Below are 27,533 nucleotides of genomic sequence, written 5' to 3'. Positions count from 1 at the left end.
TTTCGTAAAAAGAACAAAACTATTTTATTTAATAGAATTTATGAAAGAGCATATTTTTAAAATCTTCAAAAAAATTCTGAAAACTTTATCTGGATTCAATGCTATCATAGAATGAATATACATAACGTTATTAGTTTTTCAATGATTTGTGTGAAATCCGTGCTACATTAGTTCATGATTTATGCATTCATTTATGTAAGTATTCTCATTATATAAAAAAATAAATAACTGAAAAGTAAGACATAGATCTTTTTGATTCTATTTTTTCCTTGTTGAAATTTCTGAACACTTACTACGAACGTATTTTTTAGAATTCAATTAATATTTTTACAAAATTTGTTGATTTATTATGTTTATCTAAAATTTAAGCAATGTAAACCATCCATGTAAAATGATATGTTGAGTGCGAGTTTTCACCAAATAGTGCACATGCGCAGATTGCATGTAATTCGAATTTTAAATTGTCTATTGGGGATTGCGAAGAAGTGCAAAAGGTTATGTTGCTTTTAAATCATGTCACCAGTTATATAGTGTATTTGTTACATCAAAGAGAACTTACATTTATATGTTACTATAATATAATCCTAAAATGAGTAAAAAATTAAAGCTTGATAATCTTACATCTTCGAAATACTTACGATCTGGAAATAAAGCCGGCAGTATAGATCCATCAGGTACAACATCGAAGTATTTTAACAACGAAGATACTTTACCAAAGAAAACAGAAAAGAAAAAGCGTACACCAATAAAAATAAAATGCGAAGAAATTGAAAATGTGAACGACGTAAAAATTTGTGAAGTAAAAACCGATGATGTGAAAAATGAAATCAAAACCGAAGAAAATAATTGGATGCCATTAAATTGGGAAACTATTTTAGAAAATATTAAAGAAATGAGAAAACACAGAACAGCACCTGTGGATGAAATGGGTTGTCACAAATGTGCCGATCCAAAAGCCTCTGCCAAAGTCTCTAGGTTTCAATCGTTAATGGCATTGATGCTCAGCAGTCAGACTAAGGACCAAGTTACTCATGCAGCTATGCAGAAACTAAACAGTTATGGTTGTACTGCAGAAATGATAGCAGGTTCTCCTGATGATGTTCTTGGAAAGCTTATATATCCAGTTGGATTTTGGAAGGTAGATTTATATCATGTTAATAAATTTTAGAATGTTTTCTATATACCATTTTATTAAAAAGAAAAACACAATTTATTACCTAAAATATATTCATTTTATTATTTTGCACAAATCTTCTGTTGAAAGAAAATACTGATTAAACAAGGTACTGGTTTAAAGAGTAATGATATTTTCCAGAAAAAAGTGACATTTATTAAGAAGACATCAGCCATTTTAATTGACAAATATGATGGTGATATTCCTAAAACATTAAAGGAATTATGTGAATTACCAGGAGTGGGACCAAAGATGGCTCATATTTGTATGCAAATAGCATGGGGTGAAGTTTCTGGCATTGGTGTAGATACGCATGTGCATCGTATCGCTAATAGATTAAACTGGGTAGAGAAACCAACAAAGACACCAGAAGAAACAAGAATTGCATTGGAAAAATGGCTTCCAAAAGATCTTTGGCAAGAGGTAAATCATCTATTTGTTGGATTTGGGCAAGAAATTTGCTTACCGCGATTTCCCAAATGTAAAGAATGCCTAAATAAAAATATATGTCCATTTGTTGTGAAAAGTGAAACGAAAAAGAAAACATAATTTTCTAAAATTATTTATTATAAATTGTACTTATTTATAAAACATGAAGCAAAATGTGAAAAAATTCAGTGATTTGATTTTTTTTTAAATTTTCCACTATGTTTTTGTACTTTTTGAACTCTCTTAAGTTTTCTCATGCTTTCTTTTTTATTCTTTTGGCGGTTTAATTTTTGTTTTTGTTGAAATGCTTTACTCTTTTTTATTTGATTTAATGTGGCTTTTCTTATTGTTCGTTTCAAATCTTTCTTATTATTAATCTGCTTTTCTTTTGTAGTTTCTTTAGAACTTTTAACTGCTTTGTTTTCATTTAATGTCATTCCCACAATTTGTTCGTCATCTTCAGAATCCTTATCACTTTCTTCTTGCTCTTTGCTATCTGTTTCATGATTACTTTTATTTTCTCCAATTAATGCATTTTTTTCTGCAAAATCTGCAACATTTAACTCTAAAATACTAACAGTATGCCCTTCTGTTTCAAATTCTCGCTCAGACAATAGTTGTTGAATTTCAGGAATATCACGACTTGACAATAACTTTTTGTAATGTTCCCGTGTCTATGGAAATAATGTATTTTATTATTTTAGTATTAATGAAATTAGTACCAATACTTACATCGTGTTTGATTCTTTTTCGTTCTTCTTTCAATTGCTGTTGCAACTGCTCTTGAGCTTTCTTTTGTCGCTCTACTTTTCGTTTGTGAAATCCTGTCAAAAAGTCTCTATATTTGAGAGTATAGAATGTTCATAATGTTCATAATCTTTTTAATTTCATTAATTAACATGAATATAATTACCGTCTTTTTTTTTCATCAAATACGAGCGTAATTTTTCTTCGTTTCTTCGGTTGACTAGGTTTTCTATTTACATTAAGTAATTTGGGTTGCGTTTTTACATGTGGCGCCATAACCACGCGTACAGGTTACGTAGAGGTTATGTTTAAGTTATGAATATTATGCGCAGCAATGCAACAGAATAGTGTATCCTTATGCAACAAAAAGTAGTGTAATGATGTGCAAAATAATTTAGAAGTACAAAAAAAAACTTATTTTATGTACTTACACGAATAAAATATGATTTACTGATATTTTCAAGTTGAAAGCTAGAACGTACTCTCAAATTTTAAGCATTTCACGTCTATTAATGTATCACTCTTATGTTAATATGTATATTGAACTTTTACTGAAAACAAATTATCAGACTCCTAAGTTTTGCATAGCAATATATATAAAAATGTAAGTATTGTACTCGATTTTATAAGTATCTTTGATATGAAAATTAAAAATCAAATCAAATAGTATATTTTGTATTTAATATTACCGTATTACATGCATAAAATGTAATCTAATTTTTTATCATTAGATACATATCTTTAATACTGCTTCTTTTTTCGTCTATTTGCTTAATACAATGCTATTATTGTATATTCAGTTTCAGTGTAGTCGACTGTTAATACATTTAATGATATTGAAATAACTTCAACATATAACATACCAACAATAATCATTCGTTTTTAAATATATCAAATATCATTGCGTAGCTTGATATTTCATTCGAAATAATGCACAGTTCTCGCAATTATAGATATAAAAATATCTGAATAAACATAGTACTGATTTTACGAGTCCCTCATATTGAATTACTATTCACGCATGCGTGGGAAATCCTTCTCATGAAAAGAATCCCTCAATCTGGTAAGACGTATATAGCACCATGGGACATGTGCGTGAGGAACGCTCAGCGTGGTGAGTCGGCTTGCTACTAGTAGGTGGAAAGCGTTCGTCATTTGCAACGAGAGTGCATCGGGTATAAGTGATTGGTTTCTTTGACGAGGAGAAGATCCGTCGGTAGGCAGGCAGTTGTAGGGCGGGGGCTCTATTGATTTAAATTTGGTTTGCCGGTGCGCGTGTCAATAATCAACACACTGCCGCGAAGAGCGCGCGCTCAAGCATCTACTCTTATACCTGGTCGTTTTGTTCAGATCTAAAGGTTAGGCCCTTCTCGGTGCAGTCAATAGAATATGTCGACTAATCCGAAAAATGGAACAATCAAGGATGTGGAGCATTTAAATGGATCCACCCACTTCCAGAGTGTTATACCGCAAAAAAGGTCAGTTTTGTACCGGCAATTTTTGGTTCGCGTCAGTCCCTACACAGAACTTGATATGATGGGATAATATCGTGAAAAATACCCGCGACAACGTGAACGTTGTTCAATTATTTGTAACCACGCCTTAAGGCAAATACCAGCTGACTCATCGACAGATGTTACGAATCTAAAGCACCCTTCATACTATTCGAGTATAAAAGAAACAGATCGATCGATAATATTTTCTCCGTTCCTTGACACGATTATGATTTTGTGTATTGCGGTTTGTTCGCACCATATACGTAAAAATCACTAAAGCGTTTAAATTTTCTCGATATTTCTTCTTATCAATTCATAATTTTCTATAAAAATCGATTTATTTACAGGAGTTTTGTTTGTTGTGTGAGAAGTTAATGCTCTTTCTACCGATTGGTTATTCGATCAGTCACGTGGTTTCGGAAATGCGCGCCGAATGTGTCGCGAATTACGATTTGAAATATTTCTTGATATTTAATCAGTTTATTAATTATTTTATAATGGTAATAGTACATGTCAAATAATGTTATTCCTTTTCGAATTTAAAGGCATGAATTATTGAAGTGGAATGGCTGGGGTTATAAGGATTCCCAGTTTCGTGTTAACGAAAGGAATGTTCTTGAATTTACTGGCAATCGGTGAGTCTTTTGTGAAAAATAACTTAATTATACTGTTCTATGCATGTATTTATTTATTTCGAATAGATATTGCAATGGAATTAATACTTTTTAACTATTTGACACAAAAAATAAACATAAGTAAACGTATTTATTTTAGAAACAAATGAAGGAAAATTTTAGTACTTTATTTTTTTTATTTCTTAACTTGTTTTATCCGTTGATATATTCGTCATACTGTGTATATCTATCCAAAGATTACCTGTTATTAGTAAAGGAAAAGAATACTAATTGCTCATGCACAAGATGTCTTTCTATTGCTTGCAACATCTATTTTGCAATTAAAGATAACCTTGCAATTATGAACCTTGGCAAAGATAAACACTCGACACTATCTCAAGTTTAAAACGAAGTAAAATCATTGATATAACATCTAACGAAAATGTTTATCTAATTTTTTTTTTAGACAAAATGGTACTTTTTTAAAATTATTCCTAAAGTGCTTTTAACAATTATAATATATACCGTTATAAAGAAATGTGATATTTTTCGACATATTAAACGATAGTGATTGAATATTTACTGTGCAACTATTTAAAATGCCATACTATTATTACTAAAAAAATACTATAACATTACTGCATCAAATATTATTATTATAAATATATATTATATTATACTCTTATTGTTTTTATAATATAATTAACAATCTGCAATGCAAATTGCGTAAGTATTGTTTATTTTTTAAAAAATAATATTGAATTCGTCATTGTTAAGTTCGATATTAAATTCGAATAAGTACGGATAATTCTATTTGTTAAAAGGCATTAGATTTTCTTTCTGTGAACAAGATTTATACTTTCGTTTCGTAGACAATTGTGTAAAAAAATTTTAGCACGGTGCGAATAATTAATACACAATTGTTAATTAACAGTAATTCCCAAAGTGGCATTTTTTTCGTGAAAAAAATGAATAATGTTTATTTATGTACTGTGTGCAATATTATGCATTTTGTCTGCCTATGTTTTTTTTTTGTTTTTGTTGATTTTTGCTTTTTACAAGAGTATTGTTACAATTTTATCATATATTTAGTCTAAAATTATCAAATTTATGAATGAATCGATTTTTACAAGTTTATGACATTTATAACAAATGCAAGGAAAAGATGTCAAAACTTGTACATACGTATATTTAGGGTTTCGAGCCTGTGTGCGTTTGGAATGTTTACGGGGGAGGGGGAAAGGTGGAGTACAAAGTAAGCCAAGTACAGTAGGAGCATTAAGGAAATGTTAAAGTAAACATATGAAGATATAGACAAACATTTATAATGAGGTCTTAAAATTTCCGCGCGTTCTTGAATATCTTGTGTTCGAGTATTTATCGTTCTTTAGATTTTCGAGACCCTCGTGTCTAAAATTCGCGAGGAAACTTTGGAAAAAATCATACGAGTTTAAAAACTATGGTATCGATGATATTCAAGAATAGTTAGATACAGATCGAAGTAATTCAGGGTATAAAATTAATTTCATGTTTCAACCGATGCTTAACAAAAATGACGATGAAAGTAATACAAGTTGAAAAAGATATCGTGGAATGTTCTATTCACTTTTTGGTCCATTTCGATCATTCTTAATAAAAACGTTGATAAAAACAATACAGATGAAGGTATCATGGGATGTTCTATTCACTTTTTGGTCTATTTCGATCATTCTTGATAAAAACGATGATAAAAATGATGCAAAATAAATAAATAATATAAAAGATGAAGATATCGTGGGTTGTTCCAGTCTATGTACTATCCGTTGCTGGAAAGATGACTGACGCGGTGGCACAGGGGCAAGGGGAGTACCTCGTTGACTCCGCCTATACCGTATCTTCAACTCCCCTATAACCCCCACCATTGCACCGCTTGCTTCGCGCTGTATCGCATCGTCCAGTCGTATCCCCTCTCCTTGTCAGGCAACGCGATTAGTAGTAGATGAAGCCATTTCAGCCAATAAGACACCGCGATTAAGAATACGTGCGCGTAGATATGTGGCTAATCCACTGTGCCCAATCGTACACGTATTCCTTTCACTCGTCAACTTTCCATTAATGCACAGTACTGTACCAACGTACCGTAAAGCTAAAATGCATTGTGCATTGTATCACAACAGTGGAGAACAACGAAAAGAACTACACGCTCCACAGATATTTATTTCAAGGGGTGTTCGAAACTTGGCGACATCTAAAAACGATTGATCATTTTTGTCTAATACATTTCTCTTGTTAGCGAATGCATTCTTAATAATTCTTTTACGTAATAAACATTCGTATAAGTTGTCTTATTTTCGGTCGTTTCACGATATATTCGAAAGTTTGGTTCTTCCATACCGATCGTCCGAAAAATTGCTCATTTGAACAGATTTGTTTCTCGATTAGTTTGGATAATTGACGTTCTGCTGAACAAAACGAGAATACAGACGAGAATGTTGCTATTCTTCTTTCAACGCCTATGCACAGCCGACGATAAAATATTCAATCGACGATCTTCCGATAATTTTCAATAACCTTCTTTACTAAATCGATCTCTTGGGGTTGATCTTCGAGGTAAAATATTCCAGTCGGAAAATAATTAAATCACTTTCTGTGTTATTAAGCAATTCGGAAGCAGTTAAACCATTCTATTATTTATCAAGCAACCCGAGAAAAAATCACTTTTTACAAGCGCGTAACGATAAGCCATCAATTTATGTTATGTAGGAAACGAAAACGCCTACTTTTTCGCTGTTTTTTATCTGTATCAAATTGTTGAAACTCGATCACTTTCGTCGTTTATCGCGTTGCGGTTCCGAAACAATTCGGGGAGATTGTAAACGGAACTTGTGGGAAGGACCAATGTAAATTCGAGATTTTGATATCGCTCGTAAAATCGTGCACACGAGCGACGAACAACCATTTTACAGAACGAAACATTTTTCGTGCAACCAATGAATTTTTCTACGAACGAATCCGGATCCTATCTCGATTAAAAAATGCTCAACTCTGGGTGCGATTAGTATACTACTGTTCGTAATTGTTTGAACGCTTTACGTTAAACGGTAGATATTTATTCATTTTTATCGTCCATTTGTTTGTTAGCATTGAACAACATTTTCAGTATTACAATGTAAGCTAAACATTAATGGACAAACAGTATTACGTCTTTTTTTTATTAAGCAGGTAGCACGTATCGACACATCGTGACTTTGAAGTGTAGTTTCCGTATTTCTATCTGCAGGATAAGCGTATCTCGTTATAGGTACGCTGACGTGTAGTCAACGAGAGAAGATTGATCGTTGTAATGTCTAATGTGCAATAAGTACTTTTTAGAATTCACGGTAAAAGGAACTAACTTGTGCCCAAAGATCAACACTCGTTGAACAAACGCATCGTGCAAGTTTAGTGCTGGTTTTTACAATTTTGTGCCTAAGCGATTGTGGAAAATTTTAGAACGAAGTTATTAGCTTTGCTAATACTTGCACAACTGGGGTCACGCGATAAGGCCTTCGTTGCACTCTGTAATACAACAACGAACAACATTGTTGCTATCGGTACCATTTTTATGGAAACGATGTCAATTAATAATAAGACAAAAAATGCATATGAACGGGGATAATTGAATTGTATGTGCAAATATATTCAAACGAGTCACCAGTGAAACCAAAATACATGGTAATCGGTAGCACGTGGAGAAACGATAAGTATTATTTTAATTTTGTGTGTCGATTCAATACGGACTCCCGTAATGGTAAATTCTTTCCAAGTGGAAGAACAAATAAATGATTAGAGAATTTGAAAAATTAAAAAATGAACGTACACTAACGTGCCCGTCGAGACTATTTAATCGTTCTTTCGATAAATACGTTAGCAGTAACGAGTAGCACGACAAGAACCAGCGAGGATACAAGTTATGAATTTTTCATTTTCACTCTACATTGTTCGTCGAATTAACAGAGAACTACGAGCACGGAATACGAGGCAACGTTTGTGTAATTTTTACTATTCGTTTTATTTACAATTTTAGCATTTTTCATCGGAAGATAAAATGGTTCTCATCGATATTGACACGACACGAATTAGCCTTTACGACGTTGTGTACGGGGATTTCGATTTATTAATTGAAAATTTCCAGCAGGGAGCTCCGCTCGCGATACAGATGGCCGATTAAAGTTTATTCGAACGATAACCTACATTAGAACGTAACCGTATGACACATTCGTTTCGCAAAGTGAGATATCTCGTTTCGTAATACCTGCATCACTCACGGATAAAGGAGCACGCGTAACGCGTGTAAATCATGTCGAATATCTTCGTTTCCGAGTAAATATGTCGTGAATTGTTCGTTGTTCGAGAGAACGATCGAGTATCGTCGAGAAATGAATTTCTTTCGAGCGAGTAATTTCAACGAAGAATCTTCATCGTTTTAAACGATATTGTACCACATTTTTAAAAATATTGCGCCAACGAATCTGGTACCATTTAAAAGAAGATGATTATACGCGAGAAAAAAGTAAGTGAGAAATTCCATTTGAAATATCTTTGAAAATTCGTCGAATACGCGTTTATTTTCCGTTTGGTTTTCACGTATCTATTCTTGCGTTGATGCAAGAATTACGTGTAAACAATGATATTATCTGTCTTTCATTGATCTTAACCCTTTTGTATTAAATTACGAGACTCGTGGTGCACGATCAGGATCAAAACGTATCACTGTGAGTTAGATTCACAGTTGTCGATAATTTTCGATCGTAATTTCTATTTGTATCTATATACAACCTGTTTATGGTAATGATATCTCATTTCGCGAATTATCGAGGTGAAATGTAAAAATCTGTCGCAGTTCGTTCACGCGAATAACTAAAGGCCGAGTTTGTCGAGTTATTCGAAGTACAACGAACCGTTTTTAACAATATTGCTCGCATTGGGAGTTTTTGGTGGAAATATCTCTGCTGTAATTAGATATCAATTACGAAGAACGAGAGTTCTCGAAAAGTGAGGTTTTACATTGTTCAAAATTGGCACTTATCAAACGGTACGAAATAAATTTACTAACCGCATAATTTATGGTTTAGGTGATCACGAAAGCGACCATTCCAGGGTCGAAATAAATTCGTAACTTGACCTCGTTCGTACAAATATTTCGAACGAAGATTCTATTATTTGATCGTAGTCTTCGCAATTTGAAAGACGATTAACTTTCCAACACGGTGGTGCAACATTTACAAAAAGGAATAGAGGTTTCTTAAACGGTCGTTGAGTACCTTGGCTTTCAAGATCGGTAAATATTGCACCTCTTGATTTCTACTCACGGGGTCGTATCAAGGAGAATATCTATCTAGACGAGGTTGCAAATTCTTTTCAACTGGAAGATAAAATTATCAAAGAAACTGACAAACGAAAAAGTAAACGTACACCAACGTCCATTGACGATTATTGTTTAATTATTGTCACAATAGATACTATTTTCGATACGTGTTTTCCACTTTTTTATTAACGTAACCATTCAAGGTATACATCGAACGATTACACGTTGATTAAATGAAAAGTGTAATAAATGAAAGCATTCGACCGATTCCATGAGTCATTGTCGATCGTCGTTTAAATGTCATCGATTTAATTAATCTCAACGGTTCATTGTATCCGTGAATCAGCAATCGGTCGATGACACAATGTATTCAGATAATATTTAAACACATTAACGGTATTCGTATCGTTCGAATGGTGCACACTAGAGCAGACTGAAATCAAAATCCTTTCTTTTTTTTTCATTTTTCCAATCCGCGAAAGAGAACCAGAGAATTAAAAAAATCGATAATCAAACCTCGAAATTTGTAAAATTTTTTCAAATTTCGGTTTCTCTTCGATTCTCAATTCTGTCACTACTTGAGAATATTTTTGATTCTTTTCGTCCGGATAAGCAGAACGATCGGAACCATCGAAGGATATTTTTCTAAAAACACGTGCGTTTACTAGACCACATCGACACATAGATCACCGCAAATGGATCGAACTCGAAATCCATTTCCTTCGAAGGAAAATGTTCAAACGTTACCAAAGCACGAACAGTGGACAAGTGGTGGTAAACGTCGTTGTTGGATGGTTTGCAGCGAAGAAAAAGCAGCTTAAAAAAAGACGTTTTACGATAGAAGACCCTCGTAAAGTAATCGAAACGATCGTGCTAACGATACCAGCAGATTACGCGTGCAATTGAGCCCGAAACTTTCGCCGTGCGCTCGACGCTAATAGATCTTTCTCGTATCGAATTGTGACATAAATGTTCGTTGTCCCGCGTGGTCAACGTCTTCTAGAACTCGTTTTCCTACGGTGTCGTAAGTTACGTACGAGAAATTTCATGTTTCTCCTGTTTCTCCCGTCAGCCTTGGAGGATCGTCGATGAGGTGTAACCGTCTTTATTGAACAAATGAATTCTAATGAACGCGAACGAGTAAGCGGCGTGAAACGCAGTCGAAACGTGTTAATTCGGAAATACGCGTACACATACGTCGTGGCATCAGTTTTACCGCGTGTATTTCTCGCATAATATTTCATGTTTACGGCTTTCGCGAAGCCTCGCGTCGATTCTTCGCGTCGGTAAATTTACGTACACCGACGTGCGAACACGAATTGGAAAACGTGTGAAATCAGCTTTTTCGATTAGTGCCAACAATTCGGTACTAAATTTTCAATCGATGACCACTTGTTCTCTTTTCTTTCCTTTTTTTTTTTTTCAAGAAATAAAAATACCCGATGCAATCGAGCTGTAAGACGTTATATGAGAATACACTTTTTAGAAAACTAAAGTATCGTTTCGAGGGAAACTTTTAATTTGATTTCTTATCGAACTTTTTAACGAGTAATAGTTTCGATGTGTCGGTAACAATTTGGTCATTGTATATATTTTTCATTCGTTTTTTCTTCCAAGGAATAGGGGAATCTTCGTTCGACGATTTCTATTCGATACTTCGTTCGATTTTGCATTTTCAACTTTTTTATAATGCTACTTCTGTTTACGTTATTTGTATTTTATATTTGTCGCAGCAATTGCTGGGCAATAACGCGAAGTAACGTCGAATAAACTCAAACGTTATGTAAAAGAATTATTGTTTTCGAGCACTCGTTAATACGTGCAATTTTCTCCTATATAATTTTACTTTTCGCGAAAACGTATATTTATAATAGAAATTGTACCACGAGTGCAATAACACCCGATCGTTTAGGTACGATCACGCGTGTGACGGATGGATGTTACTCGTGCAAAAAGTATCCACGTTTTGTATTATTTTCCAACACTAGACCGTTCATTGTTAATCCATTTGTATCCAGACACGGAATAAGTTGCGTTATCCGTGTCACCGAGCGTGGAATACTTGGCGCGCCGTCGACTTTCTTCAAATTCATTTGTGTCGATAATTTCAATATACCTTGAACTATCTACCTGACGTGCCTATGATACTAACTCGATACTAGTATCATTTTTTTTAAAATTATGGATAAACGTACGCGTAACTCGATACCTGCGAATTGTTCCGCGCCCGATACGACCCAGAAACCGCGCGTTGTATCATAAATGTCATTAATGTCGCGAGATTGTCAGGAAAAATTTATTTCAATGGAACGTTTCTCCATTTATCGAATTCTACGAATTTTACGAATTTTACGAATTTTATGAATTTAAAATTCGTACACGAGTCGTAGTGTCTTTCTTCTCGACGAGAACTGGTCCGAACGGAACAATTTTTAATTATAATCTGATAAATTATAAACGTTTTTTAAAAATGTTCGGTCGAGAGTAACGAAAAATCGGGTCACTTTGTAAACATTGCATCGAGGATATTCGCGCGAAACGAAAAAGCCATCTTTTGCATTAGCGGTTGTAAACGACACCGATACGCGAGCGGCGTCGCTTTGAAGTTCGTGTAGTTGATTTTTAAATTTATAGCCGCTTGGCAGCTCAAAAAGAAGATGTGTAAACATTAGGATGATTCTTAATCTCGAGTCCCAGGCACAAATTGAATTTTTAGGCGAGCTATTACACCACGAACCGTGCTAATGGGTCCTTGACTGAGTTTACCTAATTGTGACTTTTGGATGGCAGCTGCAGAATCAGTCGTTTCCGCGGGAAATTTGCATTGTTACCGTTAATTCTGTTTCGACGAGGAGGAATAAATCTTTATGAATTTACACCGAGTTTACCGGGCAAAAGTATTTTCAACCCACGGTAGGAGAAAAATTTAGTTTCACTTGACGAAAGAACGCGGCGGTGTTATTCGAACACGCATGTGTTTTCTATTATAAATATTTGTTCTCGCGAAAAGTAAAATTACATACGGTAAAATTGCACGCGTTGACTTTTTTTTAACGATAATCTATGTATTATCACGTGGAGTACACAGAATAGTGAGAAAATAACCCGTTTTAGTTTTATTCTTTTTTTTTTTTAGATAGTAACTGGTAGGTGAAATGATTAATATACATTAGTAGAATATCAAACGGTGTATTTAACGACGACGTCTACCATTTCGTTTACTTTCACGTACTGAATAAACCAAGATACGAATAAACTGAATATCAAGGAAATAATAACGAGGAGAGTTTTTTTTTATCGAAAGTGTAACGGTTGTTACGATCACAGTCGTTACGATCTTCGACCTACGGTAACCACGTTTCAAATTATGGGTTATCACGATGATAAGATAAACTGATTAAACGATTCCAATACTAGTACACATAGAAAGCGCCATTTTGATTATTTTCAATCTTTCGTTCGCTATTCGTGCAACAAATCTTTATAAATAGAAACTAGACACCTTGTTTCTTAGCTGATCCAAGAAGAATGTTTCTATTTGCTAGAATCAATCACGCGTAACTGATATACCAACAGAGAAAAAAAGAAAGATAATCTTTCAGTTTCCAATTACTTAACTTTCCACAGATAGACAGCATTTCGACGTTTTACACGCGTGTGCATTTATTTTCTTTTTTCCAAAATTTCTTCGTAGCACGAAATCTCGGAGTAGACACATTTTTTTAATTTTCGAGTCTTTCGGATTATTAGCAGATTCGATAACGTAAACCGTTTCTTAAGAGATAACGTGTTTGTACGTTACGTTGTATCAATTTTCTGACGCGTGTAACGAATGAAATGTTTACAGGTATCCAATCGGAAGTAAAGAACTACCGTATTTCACTCAATGGGTCCAGGATCTGCTTGGCGTAGATCTGACAAGGAAAAGTGTGTCTCAACCGATACCGACTAACTTACCAGAACCAGTCGTATCGTCGGAACTTATGGATGCGATTCAAGACTTGAAAATTGAATACTCTACGAAGGGTATCGATCGGCTCGTTAGAGCACACGGGCACACACTTCGAGAAATATTTATTCTGAGAAATGGGATGTTCAAACGAATACCAGACGTGATCCTCTGGCCAAGTGAGTTCGAAAGAGATTCCCGCTAAAATCATATATATATATGTATATGTATATATTTAACGTGCTCTCTTGAATTCAGTGGTACAGTTTGTTCATTTTCAATGTATTATATTATCTCTCGGAATATGTAGGCGGCGGCCATATTGTGCTTTACGAGACTTACGGACAGAAGGAATGGTCAACGGCCTTGATAACTTCACCCATTAATGCATAATGTCCGACAATTGTGCAATATTAAGTATTTACGACCGTTGCGCGCATACTAAATTTTATTGAAAAAGAACGAAGACGAAACCTTCTGCATTAATGGGTTAAGGCGGTAAGAGCAGTCCGACAATTGGTAATTCTTTTTCTTTTTAAGACACGTTATCTTTATATTTATTAGCAATGCATTTCATTGGGCTACCACTTTCGTACTCTTTCATTCGGAATCTTTCTACATAGCTCTACAGCCTTATCGATTATCGAAGATAGCAGTGGGAGGCGAACAAGTTCCCAAGCCTTGACTTACATACACACTGTAATTTCTGAAACGTGTTTCTATTGTAACGAGCGTGACGCGAACGATGCACGAGTAATTCAAATCGAACGGGAACAAAACCAAGCAACGTATTTTCCAGCCTTGTTTGTTCTTTATTTTAAGTAGACTCGTGTGCATTGAAGATTTTAAACGATCATGATTTTTCGTTCACACTTCTGTTCGTTCAACACTTGGAACGTTTAATATTATTACTTTCAATCTCTCGAACGAGAAATTCAATTCGAATATTTCAAATTATGTACACGGTGCGAGCAAAAAGAAACCGACCTGCGTTCGTAAATAATTTTATTCATCGAACGATCTAAATTTGGCTTTCCTCCCCTTCGAAGCAGTCCCCTCCCTTCACCTCAACGGTGTTACCATGCCTCTAATGATTTTTGGAAATTTTTTTCTCGAGTATCTGTCGCGATGCAATTTCCCTCGTAACGTCGATACTCCGTTTCTCGAGTTTCGATTCAATTTTTGCAAAAAAAAAAAAAAGAAAGAAGTCACGAGTGACCAGATCTGGCGAATAGAGAAGATGTGATCGTCGAGTTAAAGATTCTACCGATTCAAGGTCGAGGAATTGAGGACGCGTGTTCAGATTTTCCGTCACGATTGTTGTACCCTCGCCGGGTCATTTTGGACCCGGAGAAACCGCGCACTTGTACGCGTTAGTACAACTTTCGTTAAAAACGAACAAATGTTAGGGGATAGAATTTTGATTCGAAATATTTGTGCGAGCTTGGTGAAATTACGGGTCAGTTTGGACCCACGCGTGATCTTCACCGTGATCGTCTAAACCGTTGGTGTCGCGTAGGTTACCTACCGTGTCCTACGGAACACTAATGTTGTCAGCAATTTTACGAATGGCATCGTTACTTATCGTTACGTCGACGCGAATCATTTTCTCAATTTTCCAGATTTGTGCCGGTGCGTGGTCTATCAGATTTCTTCGTCGTCTTCGAGGGTCGTTTGGCTATTCTTGAAACGTGAATACCACTCGAAGCATTGACGTCATTGTCGTAGACTCGATGAATTGTTTTCAATATTAATATAGCAGATTTTTCAAATTTTGCACGAAACTTCACGTTATCACCTTGTTCGGACTCAAAGCTCCGTTTTGGAATCACAGAAACACGCAATCGTACACTTCCATTAAATTGCTCGTATCACACGTCACGATATTTGCAGTCGAGAAATAAACAAAGTTCGATTTCTTTTGGATCGCACCGCGTATATCGAGCTGTGAGTATTATGCAGTTATATCATAGTCGATACAATAAAGCGGTAAACATTTTGAACTTTGCACGAAATGTGTATTTGAAATAAAAGTATGTAAGTTCAGCATTTACTTGTTGTACGTGTATTGTTTACGTTATATGCGCAAAATTAATAGAAACTTCAAATATAACTGACTGGAAATTCCAACGTCTATAGATCTCTATTAAACGTACATTGTTGTCTTCTCTTAATAAAATATTTTCGTTTTTATAATTGACAGTGTATCCATTTCCCATTCAATAAATATTGTAAATTAAAACTCGTCAGTCTTAGTCTCGAAATTGTACTTTTAAAGAAGTGTACTGTTAAAGTAAAAAATTGTAATTGTTATAATTTTTTATATTATAATTAAATTTATACTATGTATTTTCAGAGTGTCACGAGGATGTCGTCAAAATAATTAGATTATGTGCTCGGTACGGATCAGTCTGTATTCCATTTGGAGGTGGAACCAGCGTTAGTGGTGCATCGTCTTGTCCGACGAATGAACGACGAACAATCATCCTGTTGGACACTTCGCAGATGAATAGAATATTATGGATAGATAGGGAAAACTTAATTGCCTGCTGTGAATCTGGTATCATCGGCCAAGACCTTGAGAAACAACTGCGTCTTCAAGGTCTGACTTCCGGTCACGAACCTGATTCTTACGAATTTTCTAGGTACACATATCCGAATTAAAAAATAGTTCTCGTGGAATCACTACTATCTACGAAGTGCAAACGATTTCATTTGGGGAACAGTGCTATGCAAATTTCGAAACATTGAATAATAATAGTGTAGAACTACGTGTACAGGGTGCCTGTTTTATCTGTGACACGATAGAATGTCTCACGAGCAACTGACGATATTAAAAGAACGTTTCTATTAAAGTTATTTATCATAGAGGGGAATCCCCTTAACAGACACTCTGTAATGGATAATTCGTGAAAAGTGACGTGATTACCTATAGAGTTGAAGGACGAATGAAAAAATTATTCCGTTTGCATTAGCAAAGGAGATAGAATCTCAAGGTTAATACGGTCCGTTTAAAATTCAGTATTTAAATATTTCACTGTATATCTGTGACATCTCTTTTAAGATTTCAATAATCTATTGCACAAAATTATTCAGAATCACTAAAGAGCAATTATGATACTTAAGTAAAATGATACGTATTTCATACAAAAAACGGAGCTAACTTGAAAATATCTTTAACGATACCCGAGAAAAGATCTCTATTACCGTACATTGTTGTCTTCTCTTAATAAAGTATTTTTAATACGAACACTTTTTTCGTATATTCTCAAATTGTACAGATAATCACATTGAATACTTTACAACGATCATTTTACAGGGATAATTAATATATCTTAGTACCTTAAATAACCCCTTTATAGTATCTTAAGGTCATCTTGTTCATTTTAAATATAATATAGTACATTTTTTTTCACATGATTGTGTAGCCAATTCAGAGAGGAATTAAACAACCAACGATAAGTGTTTACCGAAAGTGAAACGTTGGAGTGATCTTAATATCACAGAAACTATGAGACTCGTAAAAATAAATTATTTCCAAGTATTGAAAGTATCCGATTAAATAGAACACACTGTTCGTGAAACAATGTTTTTGATAATAAACAATAAAGGAGTTATTTAATGTGATTAAACTACAGCCAGACCTATCCTAGATTATGCATGCATTACATAAATAAATATTAGTTGTGTACAATAGCACAAATTGGTCATCTACTATGGTTATAATTGTTTATATTTCTTGGAAGAACAGTTTAGGTGGCTGGGTCGCGACGAGGGCGAGTGGTATGAAGAAGAATCGGTACGGGAACATTGAGGATCTTGTTGTCCGAGTCAGAATGGTCACTGGTAGAACAGAAGACCCTGAAATAACGTTGGAAAGGGGTATACTGGTACCTCGAGCTTCGTGCGGACCTGATTTCGATCATGTGATCCTTGGTAGCGAAGGAACATTAGGCGTCGTCACGGAAGTAGTGTTGAAGATTAGGCCAATACCAAAAGTAGTCAAATATGGTAGCGTAGTTTTTCCAAATTTCCAAACTGGTGTAATGGCGTTGCGTCAGGTGAGAATTTTACTATCAATTAATCTCAACGAGACGTTCAATCGGTCGAATCTCGAAAAATTATTATCATCTTTCATATTTACGTGTAGGTAGCCAAGAAACGATGTCAACCCGCCAGTATACGTTTGATGGACAATGAACAGTTCCAATTCGGTCAGGTACTGAGACCGGAGAGCAGCTGGGGTGGTTTAATTTTACAGGGATTGAAGCAAATCTATATAACGAGGATAAAGAAATTCAAGTGGGACCAAATGTGCGTTGCTACGCTTCTGTTCGAGGGCGACACGTCGGCCGATGTAGCGGCGCAGGAAAAAAAGATCTACGATATCGCGAAACAACATAACGGCGTGCCAGCGGGGGAAACAAACGGTGAACGGGGTTATGTTCTAACGTTCGTTATAGCGTACATTCGAGATCTTGGTCTGGAGTTCTACGTTCTGGCCGAATCGTTCGAGACCTCGGTTTCATGGAAACGTGCTCTACCGTTGTGCAGGAATGTGAAATCGCGTGTGGCCAGAGAGTGTTACGCGCACGGTATCGAACAGTACTTTATCTCTTGTCGTGTTACGCAAACTTACGACGCCGGTTGTTGTGTATATTTCTACATGGCGTTTAATTATAAGAATCTATTGGATCCCGTCGAAACGTACGAAACAATCGAGCACGCCGCGCGTGAAGAGATTCTTGCCAATGGTGGTTCCCTGTCCCATCATCACGGCATCGGTAAACTACGTTCCTGTTTTTACTCGGACGCTGTGGGAGAAGTGGGTGTATCCCTGTACCGGGCAGCCAAACTACATCTGGATCCGCATAACATATTCGCAGCTGGAAACTTGGATCCGAATTGTGTATCGAAACTGTGAACTGAATACCAACGAAAACATTGTGATACTTCGAATTTTATCGCACTGGGGGATTATCTTTTAACTCGGGAGGATAATGGCTCTTATTGAGAGAAATTGTAGATAATAATTAAAACAATTGGTATTGCCGTTTACTGAAATGTCTCGACGATATAGAAAATGCGTGTTAAAGAAAGAGACTAGTAAAATATATAAATAAATATGCACCATGGTGTCAGTTGGTACAAATACGAAATTGTATTTGTGTCGACATTTTTATAAGTTATTATAAATAAACAAGACTCGCTTACTTATAGTACTTAAACAACATTATCTGTAGCCTATTTATCCGAATTTTTTTTTTTTTTTTTCTTTTAAATAAGTAGTTCGTATATCTTGTTTTTTTTCCTAATAAAAGAATATTCGTTATTTTCAGTCCATAAAATTAGGGAGGAGGGAGAGGAGGAAGGGGCGTGATTTTTTTTTTGTTATCTGGTTTGATTTGCGTACATTCGCTTGTCAATATAACCAGTTTTTAAATATACATCAACTTCGTTACATTAGTATGTGGTTCAGTGATATCGATACGCGAAGTGGAAAGCTCATTGGTTATCAGACTTCAGTTTGGATAAAAATGAATCAAAATCGTATTCGTCATCATACTGTTGTTGTTCCCATAATTCAGGAAGAATGTCTAGGACCGAACGACTGACACCTGGCAGACCACTAACTTTTGATACGGTGTCTCCTTGCATATCAGGCCTTTTTCCTTTGCCATTGTCCAATGAAAATAAATCCAATAACTGCTCCAAAAAAATCACAAACATAATTTTAACACGGATTAAAATTGTTTCAATAGTTTGAATATAAGAGCCCTTAAGTATTACCTGATCAGTAGCCATTGTTTCTAGGGACGCATTCTCCGTTGAAATAACGGTGTTTGCCGTGAGAAGCTTAAACTTTTGTAGTCCCATGATTTTTTCTTCTACCGTCGATCTCGTGATAAGCCTATACACATTAACTACCTTCTTTTGTCCAATACGATGCGCTCGGTCCATCGCTTGAAGATCCTTCATAGGATTCCAATCGTGTTCAACGAATATGACAGTATCTGCACCGGTTAAATTCAATCCAAGTCCACCGACTTGAGTCGTTAATAAGAGCACGTCTATCGACGGATCAGCATTGAAACGCGCCACCACGGAATGCCTTTGCGTTGCTGGTATACTACCGTCAAGGCGGAGATATGTAACTGTAGGTAGATGCGTGCGGAGTAGGTCCTTCTCTACAATGTCTAGCATTGCTTTCAATTGACAAAAGATTAATGCTCGATGTTGGCTCACTAATTGTTGCTGTTGCGGTGGTTGATTATCTTGTGTACCACCAGCAGATACGGAATTACGGTTTTGTTGTTGCTGGGGTTGCCCAATACCGCAGTCCAATAACAATTGTTTCAAGGCAGGTAATTTAGCTCCGTGCTCTATGTCGGCTAAAGTACTCTTTTGCTGCTTCAATGAATTGCACACCTAAATATTTTAACATAGAGTCAATTTGCCAAACGAACAATTTCAACGTAAATCACATTGATACTAACCGTGTGATAGAGAGGATGTCGCGGATTTAATACTAATTTAGGATGATTACAAACATTACGTAGATATCGCAATGCTTCAAACACATGTCCACCTTGAGGATTATTCGCCGTCGTAGTGCACGATGCCGTAGACAACATACTGGCAGAATGTCGAGTACGGAAATCTTCGTACAGTGTACGTTGCAGTGTCGATAGATCACAATAATAGTCTTGTGTAATTTTCGGTGGTAAGTCCTGGAGGACGTCTTCTTTATTTCGCCTAAGTAAAAATGGTAGAACCTGCACAGGATGAATTGTAACGTTTTTTTTTTTTTTTTTTTAAAGAAATTATGTATTCATAATTAAAATTATGGTTTTAATTGTTAATTGGCATTAAAAAGTAGATGAAAAAATGACCTGTCTATGCAGTGCTTCCATAGCCAAAGCACCAGCTTCTTGTTCTTTTGGTCCAGCCTTCGGTTCCCTACAAGCTAGAATAGGACGTGAGTACTTCGCCGCAAATTGTTTTTCAGTGCCCAGGAAACCTGGCATTAAAAAGTCGAATAAGGACCATAGCTCTAATACGTCATTTTGCACCGGCGTCCCGGATAATATGAGTCTGTGATTAGCGTGCAATCGTTTCGTCGCCTTTGCACTTTTTGTCTTTCCATTTTTGATAACATGACCTTCGTCGAGAACACAATAATTCCACTGACGTGTTTCGAAGTAATCGATATCCTTACGTACTATGTCGTAACTCGCAACGATCAGTCTATGGTAAGAAACTTTCGGACGTAGTTTTTCACGTTCGGGCGGTGTTCCGGCATATTGTAAAACAGAAAGGTGTTTGCTTTCAAAGAATTTTTCCGCTTCGTAGACCCAATGCCCAGTTAAAGTAGGTGGACACACTACCAAGCTGGGCAGTGCGTGAGGATTACGATGATGATCTAGTGCCAGTATACAAAGCGTCTGCAGCGTTTTTCCAAGACCCATGTCGTCACATAGAACGCCGTGAAGTCGATAACGATTTAAGAAGTTTAGCCAATTTAATCCTTGACGTTGATAAGAACGCAACTCTGCGGCTACAGGAATTGGCAGTTCGGTATCTGGAATACTGCGTGGATTTAGAAGTTGTTCTAGGAATCGTCGTTCCTGAGCTTTCTTCTCTCTGGAATATATTTAAAGTTGTATAATACACATGCTGAATATAATTGTTTGAACTAAAATATTCAAACATACACTAAATCTGGTGGATCGGTAATCGCTCCAGGATCGAGGGGTAAAAGTTGTACAAGTGTCGCAAACGTTGCGCTACAAGCTAATCTTACACATTGATTTTGGTCACTCATACGGCCAAGTAAAGGAACCATGAAAAGCACAGCATATGGAACTATATTAACACCCAAATTCTCGACAAGACATGTTAATGCTTCGGCTGCACCTTGCCTTATCGAATCTACTTCACTCGGTGCTGTTACTGTCGTCGAATATAGTTTTTCGCCGCCAGTTGTTTCTAAAAGAGGTATTACACTGCGCGTAATATATACTATTACCTGCAATAAAAATTAATAACTGGGTTAATTACTAAATTGACAAGAGAAACCCTAGTTGCAGATGTTAACAGAATTTACGTGAAATATTACCTTTTCCGTGTCTAATGTAGCTAATACAGAAATACATCGAGATGCCATATGTCTAACAGCTTTGTAGGGATGAGCTAGTAATTTACACAAACATGAAAGACATTCTAAGACAGGGGGTAGTAAAGCTTTATTGAGACTCGGAGCCATAATTTCTAAAACTTGTAAACCAAAAATTAATTGATTTACTTCTTCTTGAGTATTTTGACGATCAGTGATCTTTTTTTCTTCCCGTAATAAGTTTGGTAGTATTAGTTCCCAAAGATGTGGCAAACGAGTAGGTAATTGATCACCGAAATGAGTAGCTATAAGAATGAATAATGTCAATAGTCTATACAATGTAATTGTATTTTATTACGATTGTCATTAAAGCAAACCTATAGTGATAAGCGCCAAAGTAGCTCCACGGCGTCGCGTTCTCGAGGCTTTGGCCTCGGGTTCTTCGCAAGCAAGTAGTTCTTCCAAAGGAATTTCAGTCGTGGGTGGTCGACCTGGGCCCCTTCCTCCACCGAGACCACTGTTCGCCCCCCGATTATAAGCTACTCTTTCAGCGTGTTTCTGTCTATTGCTTAAAGTAAGAATTCCGTCAAAAAGATCCGCATCCGTATCAGAATTTATACGAGGTGTAAATTCAATATCCGAGCACAGGAATGTACATAAATTGGTCGATATCTATGATATAAAATTCCGATAAGATTACTCAAAGGTATCAAGAATTTGTGCAGAAGTTATTTTATTTTCGGCGCGTACCTTTGCATTAGGAGAAGGTTTTCTATCTAGACAAAGGTCAACTAAATGTGACAAATGCTTTGCAGCTAGTTTTTGTAGCTCTTCATTTTCTTCGCGTTTAATAGCTTCCATCAGTGGTTTCACTAATGGATTAAGAGGTTGTGGAGACGGAGGAAGGCAATGCAACATTGTGGCGGCACCAGCGAGTGCCGCCATTGACATAACATTGTAGGAAAGTTGTTGCGCGGCTGTATCGGCAGCGCCTACTTCCAACGCTTTTCGCCGTTCTTCCAAACTTTCTATCAATTTTGGTTTTAGTTTAATCGTGCTTGGAGTGCCGCCAATGTTTCCACCCGATCTTCCGGAGCCCGCCGCATTGCCCATGGCACAAAGCTCTGAAATTGGTTTCCCGGCAAGGCACGCAATTTGATCGAGTGTTATTACTCCTGATGCATCTGTTTCGATAGGAACAGGTAATTTATAATGTTTGAGAGTGGCAATATAATCACGGCTGTCGTGTATTAGACGACTGAAAGATGCGGCGATCTCATCATAGTATACACATTCGTTTAAACATCTCAAGAGTTTGTCCCTTTTAAGCAAATACATTATTATTATATTATACTAAATTAAAGTAAGATAGAATAATTTATTTGTATACCTGAGAATGTCCGGTATCGTAGGTGATTTCATATTGTTTACAGTTGCCCAGTGGGACATTGTCAAACCTGCAACGGTGCGTTGCAATGCAGAGCGCGAGTTAAGATGGGCCAGTAATACTTTAGCGTAACAAAGTGCAGGACTAGGTATGTCTGGTGTATAAGTAACACCCGGTGCTGGTTGTACTACGTAATGCGATAGCAATCCTAGCATTCGTGCAGCTCTACAACGAGCTTGTACCACGTTTGATTTCCTTATATTTTGAGCTACAGTCTCGATCCCACCAATATAAACTTTCAGTTCGGATATCGATTTTACGTTTCCGCTTACAGTATTATTTCCTCCGTTGTTACTATTATCTGATTGTCCATCGCATGTACCGATAAACTGATTACTCTTAGTCCCTTTATTGGGTGAACTTATAGTCATTAATAAGTTTGGATTAAATGGCACGTGTTCTGGTTGCATAGCAAGGCAGAGCCATGTGCTGACAAGAGGACACGCTGCATGCAATAATAGTTCGAGATCACTCTGTACGACTAGATTCTCCCAAACACGTTCGGCTATGTCCTGTATGGCAGTTACGTGCTCGATAAGTACACGTTGAAAAACATGACGAAGAGCTTCCTGTAATACAAGGCCACCACCTTCGCCCCATCGTTCTTTTCTATCTTCAGTATGAGCACCGTCATCTCCGGTTAATGTTTGTAACGTTTGTAAAGTGGCTTTGCGTACACTTGAACTAGAATGACTAAGAAATGGCCATAATCTTGGCAAAACCTACAATTACATTGTTTAATATCCAACATGAATACTAAATAGGGATGAAATGGTTTTCGTTGTATATCGACTATTACCTGAGACAATGGCTGAGGCGTAAGACAAGCGCGTGCTGTAGGCAATGAAAGTATAGCAGCTAGCAGCCCCATAAAACTATTGCATGCTGCTGCTAAATCATCTTGTTCGCGTAAAAGTTCCCAAAGACGGATTACAACAGCTTCTAATTCTGATGGTTCCAATAATCGTGGGAGAGCAGATGCCACAGGTATGAGTGCACTAGCTGCAGCAGCGCCTACATCGTCAACAGGATCAGAAAGACCTTTCATGGTGGCTGGAAAGACTCTTGGTAATATGTCATCCAGTAAATCGTCCCGTACGGCGAGTAAATATTTGAGTGCAAGTAATGCACCATGTCTTGCTTCCCATTCGTCATGTTCTAAAAGTTTCAGCATGACCGAAAGTATGCCTACAATACCCTTATTTTTATTGTCATTATCTTTTTGATTTGGCACTAGTAGCAAAAGAGAACCTAGTGCTTGAGCACACGTTTCTCGTACGGGTGCAACAACTTGATCGGAAACAAAGTCTCCAAATCGATCTAATCCTAATACACATAATAATCGTAGAGCGGCATCAATAATCCATTGATAATGACTTTCTTCCATTTCTTCCGCAGTTTGATCTCTAGATTTACCTGCGCCTATTAAGTACCAGTTAAAAATTCGATTTAGATATTATTTTAATACTAATAGTTGAAGACTATTATTTCAAAAACTAATTTTCAAAAATGCGTCTTCAACAAACTAAGCATTAAAGTTTAAAAGTCTAAAGAGGGTACAAGTAAAAAATACAGTGAACAGTCTGTATTAATGAAGTTGCATTAAAAGATATTCAATGTAATGAAAATATGTGGTAAAAAACAGAGAGGAACTCTTGCAATTAAAACTAATTAAAACAGGTGGTCACTTTTTATCCTTAGTTGTTAAAACTTGATCAATCCTTATGTTCAATCATGGTTAGACAACCACAATTTATTCTAACCAAAATATAAATATTCCTTGTTTCCTCCTGATAGTTTTCAATTACTATTGAAGTCTTATATACCTTTTCCATGGAGTTTTATAAGTTCCCGTAAAGCAGTGGCAGCTCCATGCCTGACTTCCCACTTTTGGCTAAATAAATCTTGACGAAGACTTTCAGCAAACGATTCTAATGGCCAGTCTATTACCGAATCTGGCCAGCAACCAGTACTGTCTGGTACTCCATTTGTTGACTCAGTCTGTATATTATAGTTAAAATTCATCTCTGATGAGATCACTTCTTCTAACTTTATTTTTTTATTCAATGATTCGCCTGTGCTATTAACAGGGGATTGAGCATTTGAATTATTATGATAATCTTCATTGCTGCGATGGTCATCTGGTTCTCGTGAACGTTGTTTTGATACTGACTGTCGTGCCTGTATTTAGAAAATATTAATATGTTAAGACTTTTCAAACTATATTGGTATCTTTTTTGTCATTTGCTATACTCGAAACTTTATATTATTATAACAGTAATATTTAGATAAAAGAAATATATAGTACCTTGCGTCTAGCTCTGTTCATTTCACGTCTACTAAGTCCACCAGGTTGTTTTAAAGTTTCACCCACAGATATCTTAATATGTGTATTTGTAGTAGGTGATAATACTACTGGTGTAAGATCTTCAGCAGTAAACAACTCTGATGTATCAACACCCATTAATCGTGGATGAAGACCCAACTTATCAGCAATAATTTTTTCCCCTTGATTAGGAAGTGGCATTTGCTCTCCATCAGCAGCAATTAAATCATATTCACTGCCTTCTGATCCAGTAAGGTGTGAACTATGTGCTAAGACTTTTTCCATATCAAATTTTTCAAAATTTAATCTATTATTTGGTACATGTTTTTTTGCTTCCCCATCTATTAATTAATAAGATTCATAAATCAGCAACCAAGGATAATAAACTATGTATTATTAAGTGACATAAGAAATTCATCAATTACCTGTACATGTTTCCTTTTTAATAGGTTGCGGATCCCAAGCAGGAACTTGAGCAAGTATAGCTTGCACAGCCTGTGCAGCTGAAACTCTTGTGTCCCATTGTGGTAACTTCAAAAGAGTAGATACTCTTGCTAACAAATGATGTAAATCATGAGGATGTAATCTTTGTGCCTCTCCTAATTGTTGTGCTGCAGCTCTTTTGGTTACAGCATTTGTTCCTGTCTCCAATAATATGAACAGTCTATCCAATCTGTGAAAGCCAATAATTTATGTTGCATGTAATCATGTTACTAAATTAATTATCCCCTTAGTACAGGGCATTATAGAATGCATCATGTTCTACTTAGTTATTATCATCCAAACTCTTTTCACTATTATATAAATTTAAAGGTACAATTATATATTCAATAGACATAAATTTTGTTTTAACTTAGATTAAACAATAAATATTTAATTTTCAATGCATCTATTGGTTAAAATAAGTGATTAATAAATAAATCTTATATTAATCAATATTTATTGTGTATTTCACGAAATAGGATCTTTAATGATGCATCATTTTGTTAATATCATGCTGATGTTTAATAGTTTTCTGTATTAATATTTAATGTTTATATTACTGCAACTATTATATAAATGTAAATGTTTATATTGTTTAGTATTTTATATTTTGATTAGGTAATACTTTACCTTGATGTCATGTTTACAAGTGATGTTGATTGATGAACAGCTGTGAAAACCTGAAACCAAAATAAAAGCATGCATATATATATATATATATATGTCTTTTCAGACATATTATAAAATTAATGAACTTTGAAAATTTGTAATACATTTATTCATATACTTAGAGCAAATTAATATAAATTTTTTGACAGCAATGCATTTTTGAAATTTTTGTATGTTAATTGTTAAATGTATTTTCATTATGTGGTTAGATATCATAAAAGTACAGTAGGAAGTACAGTGAATGCTCCAGCTGTGTAAAATAAAATGGAGTACAGGAAACGCTATAACAATCTGCATGTTATATATCACTTGTTGATGAAAGAAATCAAATATGCAAGTAGCAAAACATGATTGTCAAATCCAACAATGAAGTCTGCTACAGTTAAGTTGATGAGGTGGAGACGATAGATGACATCTGCGAAGACGCGTTTTTCGATCGGTCCAGAGGTTCGTGGACATAAGTAACGCAATATTCGAGTATAGCGCAAAAAGTTTTAATTAAGAAGATCAAATACAATATAATATTTGTCGAGATATTATAAACAAATGCAATATGGATATATAAATAAATAATGATTAACGAACTTCTAAACATACCTGATTTTAAAATACAATGTGTCTAATCGTTATACTTCAGCTAACCCGCATAGCCGTTTCCCACTGTATTGATTCTTCGAAAATTACATTACGTTGTGTATTTTGAAAAAGTCGACAGATAGACAGACTATTTGTCAAATTTTTCGGAGAGAAACGCATG

At 35.7% G+C, this 27,533-nt stretch overlaps 4 protein-coding genes across 8 annotated transcripts; 2 read left to right on the top strand and 2 right to left on the bottom strand.

Moving 5' to 3' along the window:
* Window positions 1-56: 56 nt before the first annotated feature.
* Window positions 57-1,808, top strand: Nthl1 (Nth-like DNA glycosylase 1). Its single transcript, XM_076315428.1, has 2 exons — window positions 57-1,138; window positions 1,316-1,808. Exons 1-2 carry the CDS (start codon window positions 590-592, stop codon window positions 1,721-1,723), a joined length of 957 nt encoding a protein of 318 aa, XP_076171543.1. The 5' UTR covers window positions 57-589; the 3' UTR covers window positions 1,724-1,808.
* Window positions 1,187-3,452, bottom strand: Vito (nucleolar protein viriato). 3 transcript variants are annotated; one of them, XM_076315429.1, is made up of 5 exons: window positions 3,040-3,452; window positions 2,782-2,901; window positions 2,517-2,704; window positions 2,336-2,441; window positions 1,192-2,277 (listed from the first exon to the last, which is right to left on the bottom strand). In XM_076315429.1, exons 3-5 carry the CDS (start codon window positions 2,624-2,626, stop codon window positions 1,789-1,791), a joined length of 705 nt encoding a protein of 234 aa, XP_076171544.1. In that variant the 5' UTR covers window positions 2,627-2,704; window positions 2,782-2,901; window positions 3,040-3,452; the 3' UTR covers window positions 1,192-1,788. The 3 variants fall into 3 exon arrangements, with proteins under 3 accessions (XP_076171546.1, XP_076171544.1, XP_076171545.1); XM_076315430.1 differs by having other exon boundaries at window positions 3,214-3,452; XM_076315431.1 differs by lacking the exons at window positions 2,782-2,901; window positions 3,040-3,452 and having other exon boundaries at window positions 1,187-2,277; window positions 2,336-2,427; window positions 2,517-2,774.
* On the top strand, window positions 2,685-18,950 carry Agps (alkyldihydroxyacetonephosphate synthase). Of its 3 annotated transcripts, none has more exons than XM_076315425.1 (7): window positions 2,685-2,954; window positions 3,701-3,828; window positions 4,392-4,481; window positions 13,634-13,914; window positions 16,092-16,380; window positions 17,487-17,796; window positions 17,886-18,950. In XM_076315425.1, the coding sequence occupies exons 2-7, from the start codon at window positions 3,740-3,742 to the stop codon at window positions 18,657-18,659; spliced, it is 1,833 nt and encodes a 610-aa protein (XP_076171540.1). In that variant the 5' UTR covers window positions 2,685-2,954; window positions 3,701-3,739; the 3' UTR covers window positions 18,660-18,950. The 3 variants fall into 3 exon arrangements, with proteins under 3 accessions (XP_076171540.1, XP_076171539.1, XP_076171542.1); XM_076315424.1 differs by lacking the exon at window positions 2,685-2,954 and adding an exon at window positions 3,484-3,619; XM_076315427.1 differs by lacking the exons at window positions 2,685-2,954; window positions 3,701-3,828; window positions 4,392-4,481 and adding an exon at window positions 8,780-8,991.
* Window positions 18,874-27,533, bottom strand: Hel89b (histone acetyltransferase 1). Its single transcript, XM_076315423.1, has 15 exons — window positions 27,374-27,533; window positions 26,738-26,787; window positions 26,050-26,297; window positions 25,607-25,965; window positions 25,125-25,479; window positions 24,098-24,720; window positions 23,242-24,020; window positions 22,602-23,172; window positions 22,229-22,523; window positions 21,855-22,156; window positions 21,451-21,764; window positions 20,629-21,379; window positions 20,233-20,511; window positions 19,526-20,164; window positions 18,874-19,441 (listed from the first exon to the last, which is right to left on the bottom strand). Exons 2-15 carry the CDS (start codon window positions 26,746-26,748, stop codon window positions 19,241-19,243), a joined length of 5,727 nt encoding a protein of 1,908 aa, XP_076171538.1. The 5' UTR covers window positions 26,749-26,787; window positions 27,374-27,533; the 3' UTR covers window positions 18,874-19,240.

Source organism: Ptiloglossa arizonensis, chromosome 6 (genome assembly GCF_051014685.1).
Source record: "Ptiloglossa arizonensis isolate GNS036 chromosome 6, iyPtiAriz1_principal, whole genome shotgun sequence".
Taxonomy (NCBI): Eukaryota; Metazoa; Arthropoda; class Insecta; order Hymenoptera; family Colletidae; genus Ptiloglossa; species Ptiloglossa arizonensis.
The sequence above is the reverse complement of the archived record's forward strand: the minus strand, read 5'-3'. Positions and strand labels throughout refer to the sequence as shown.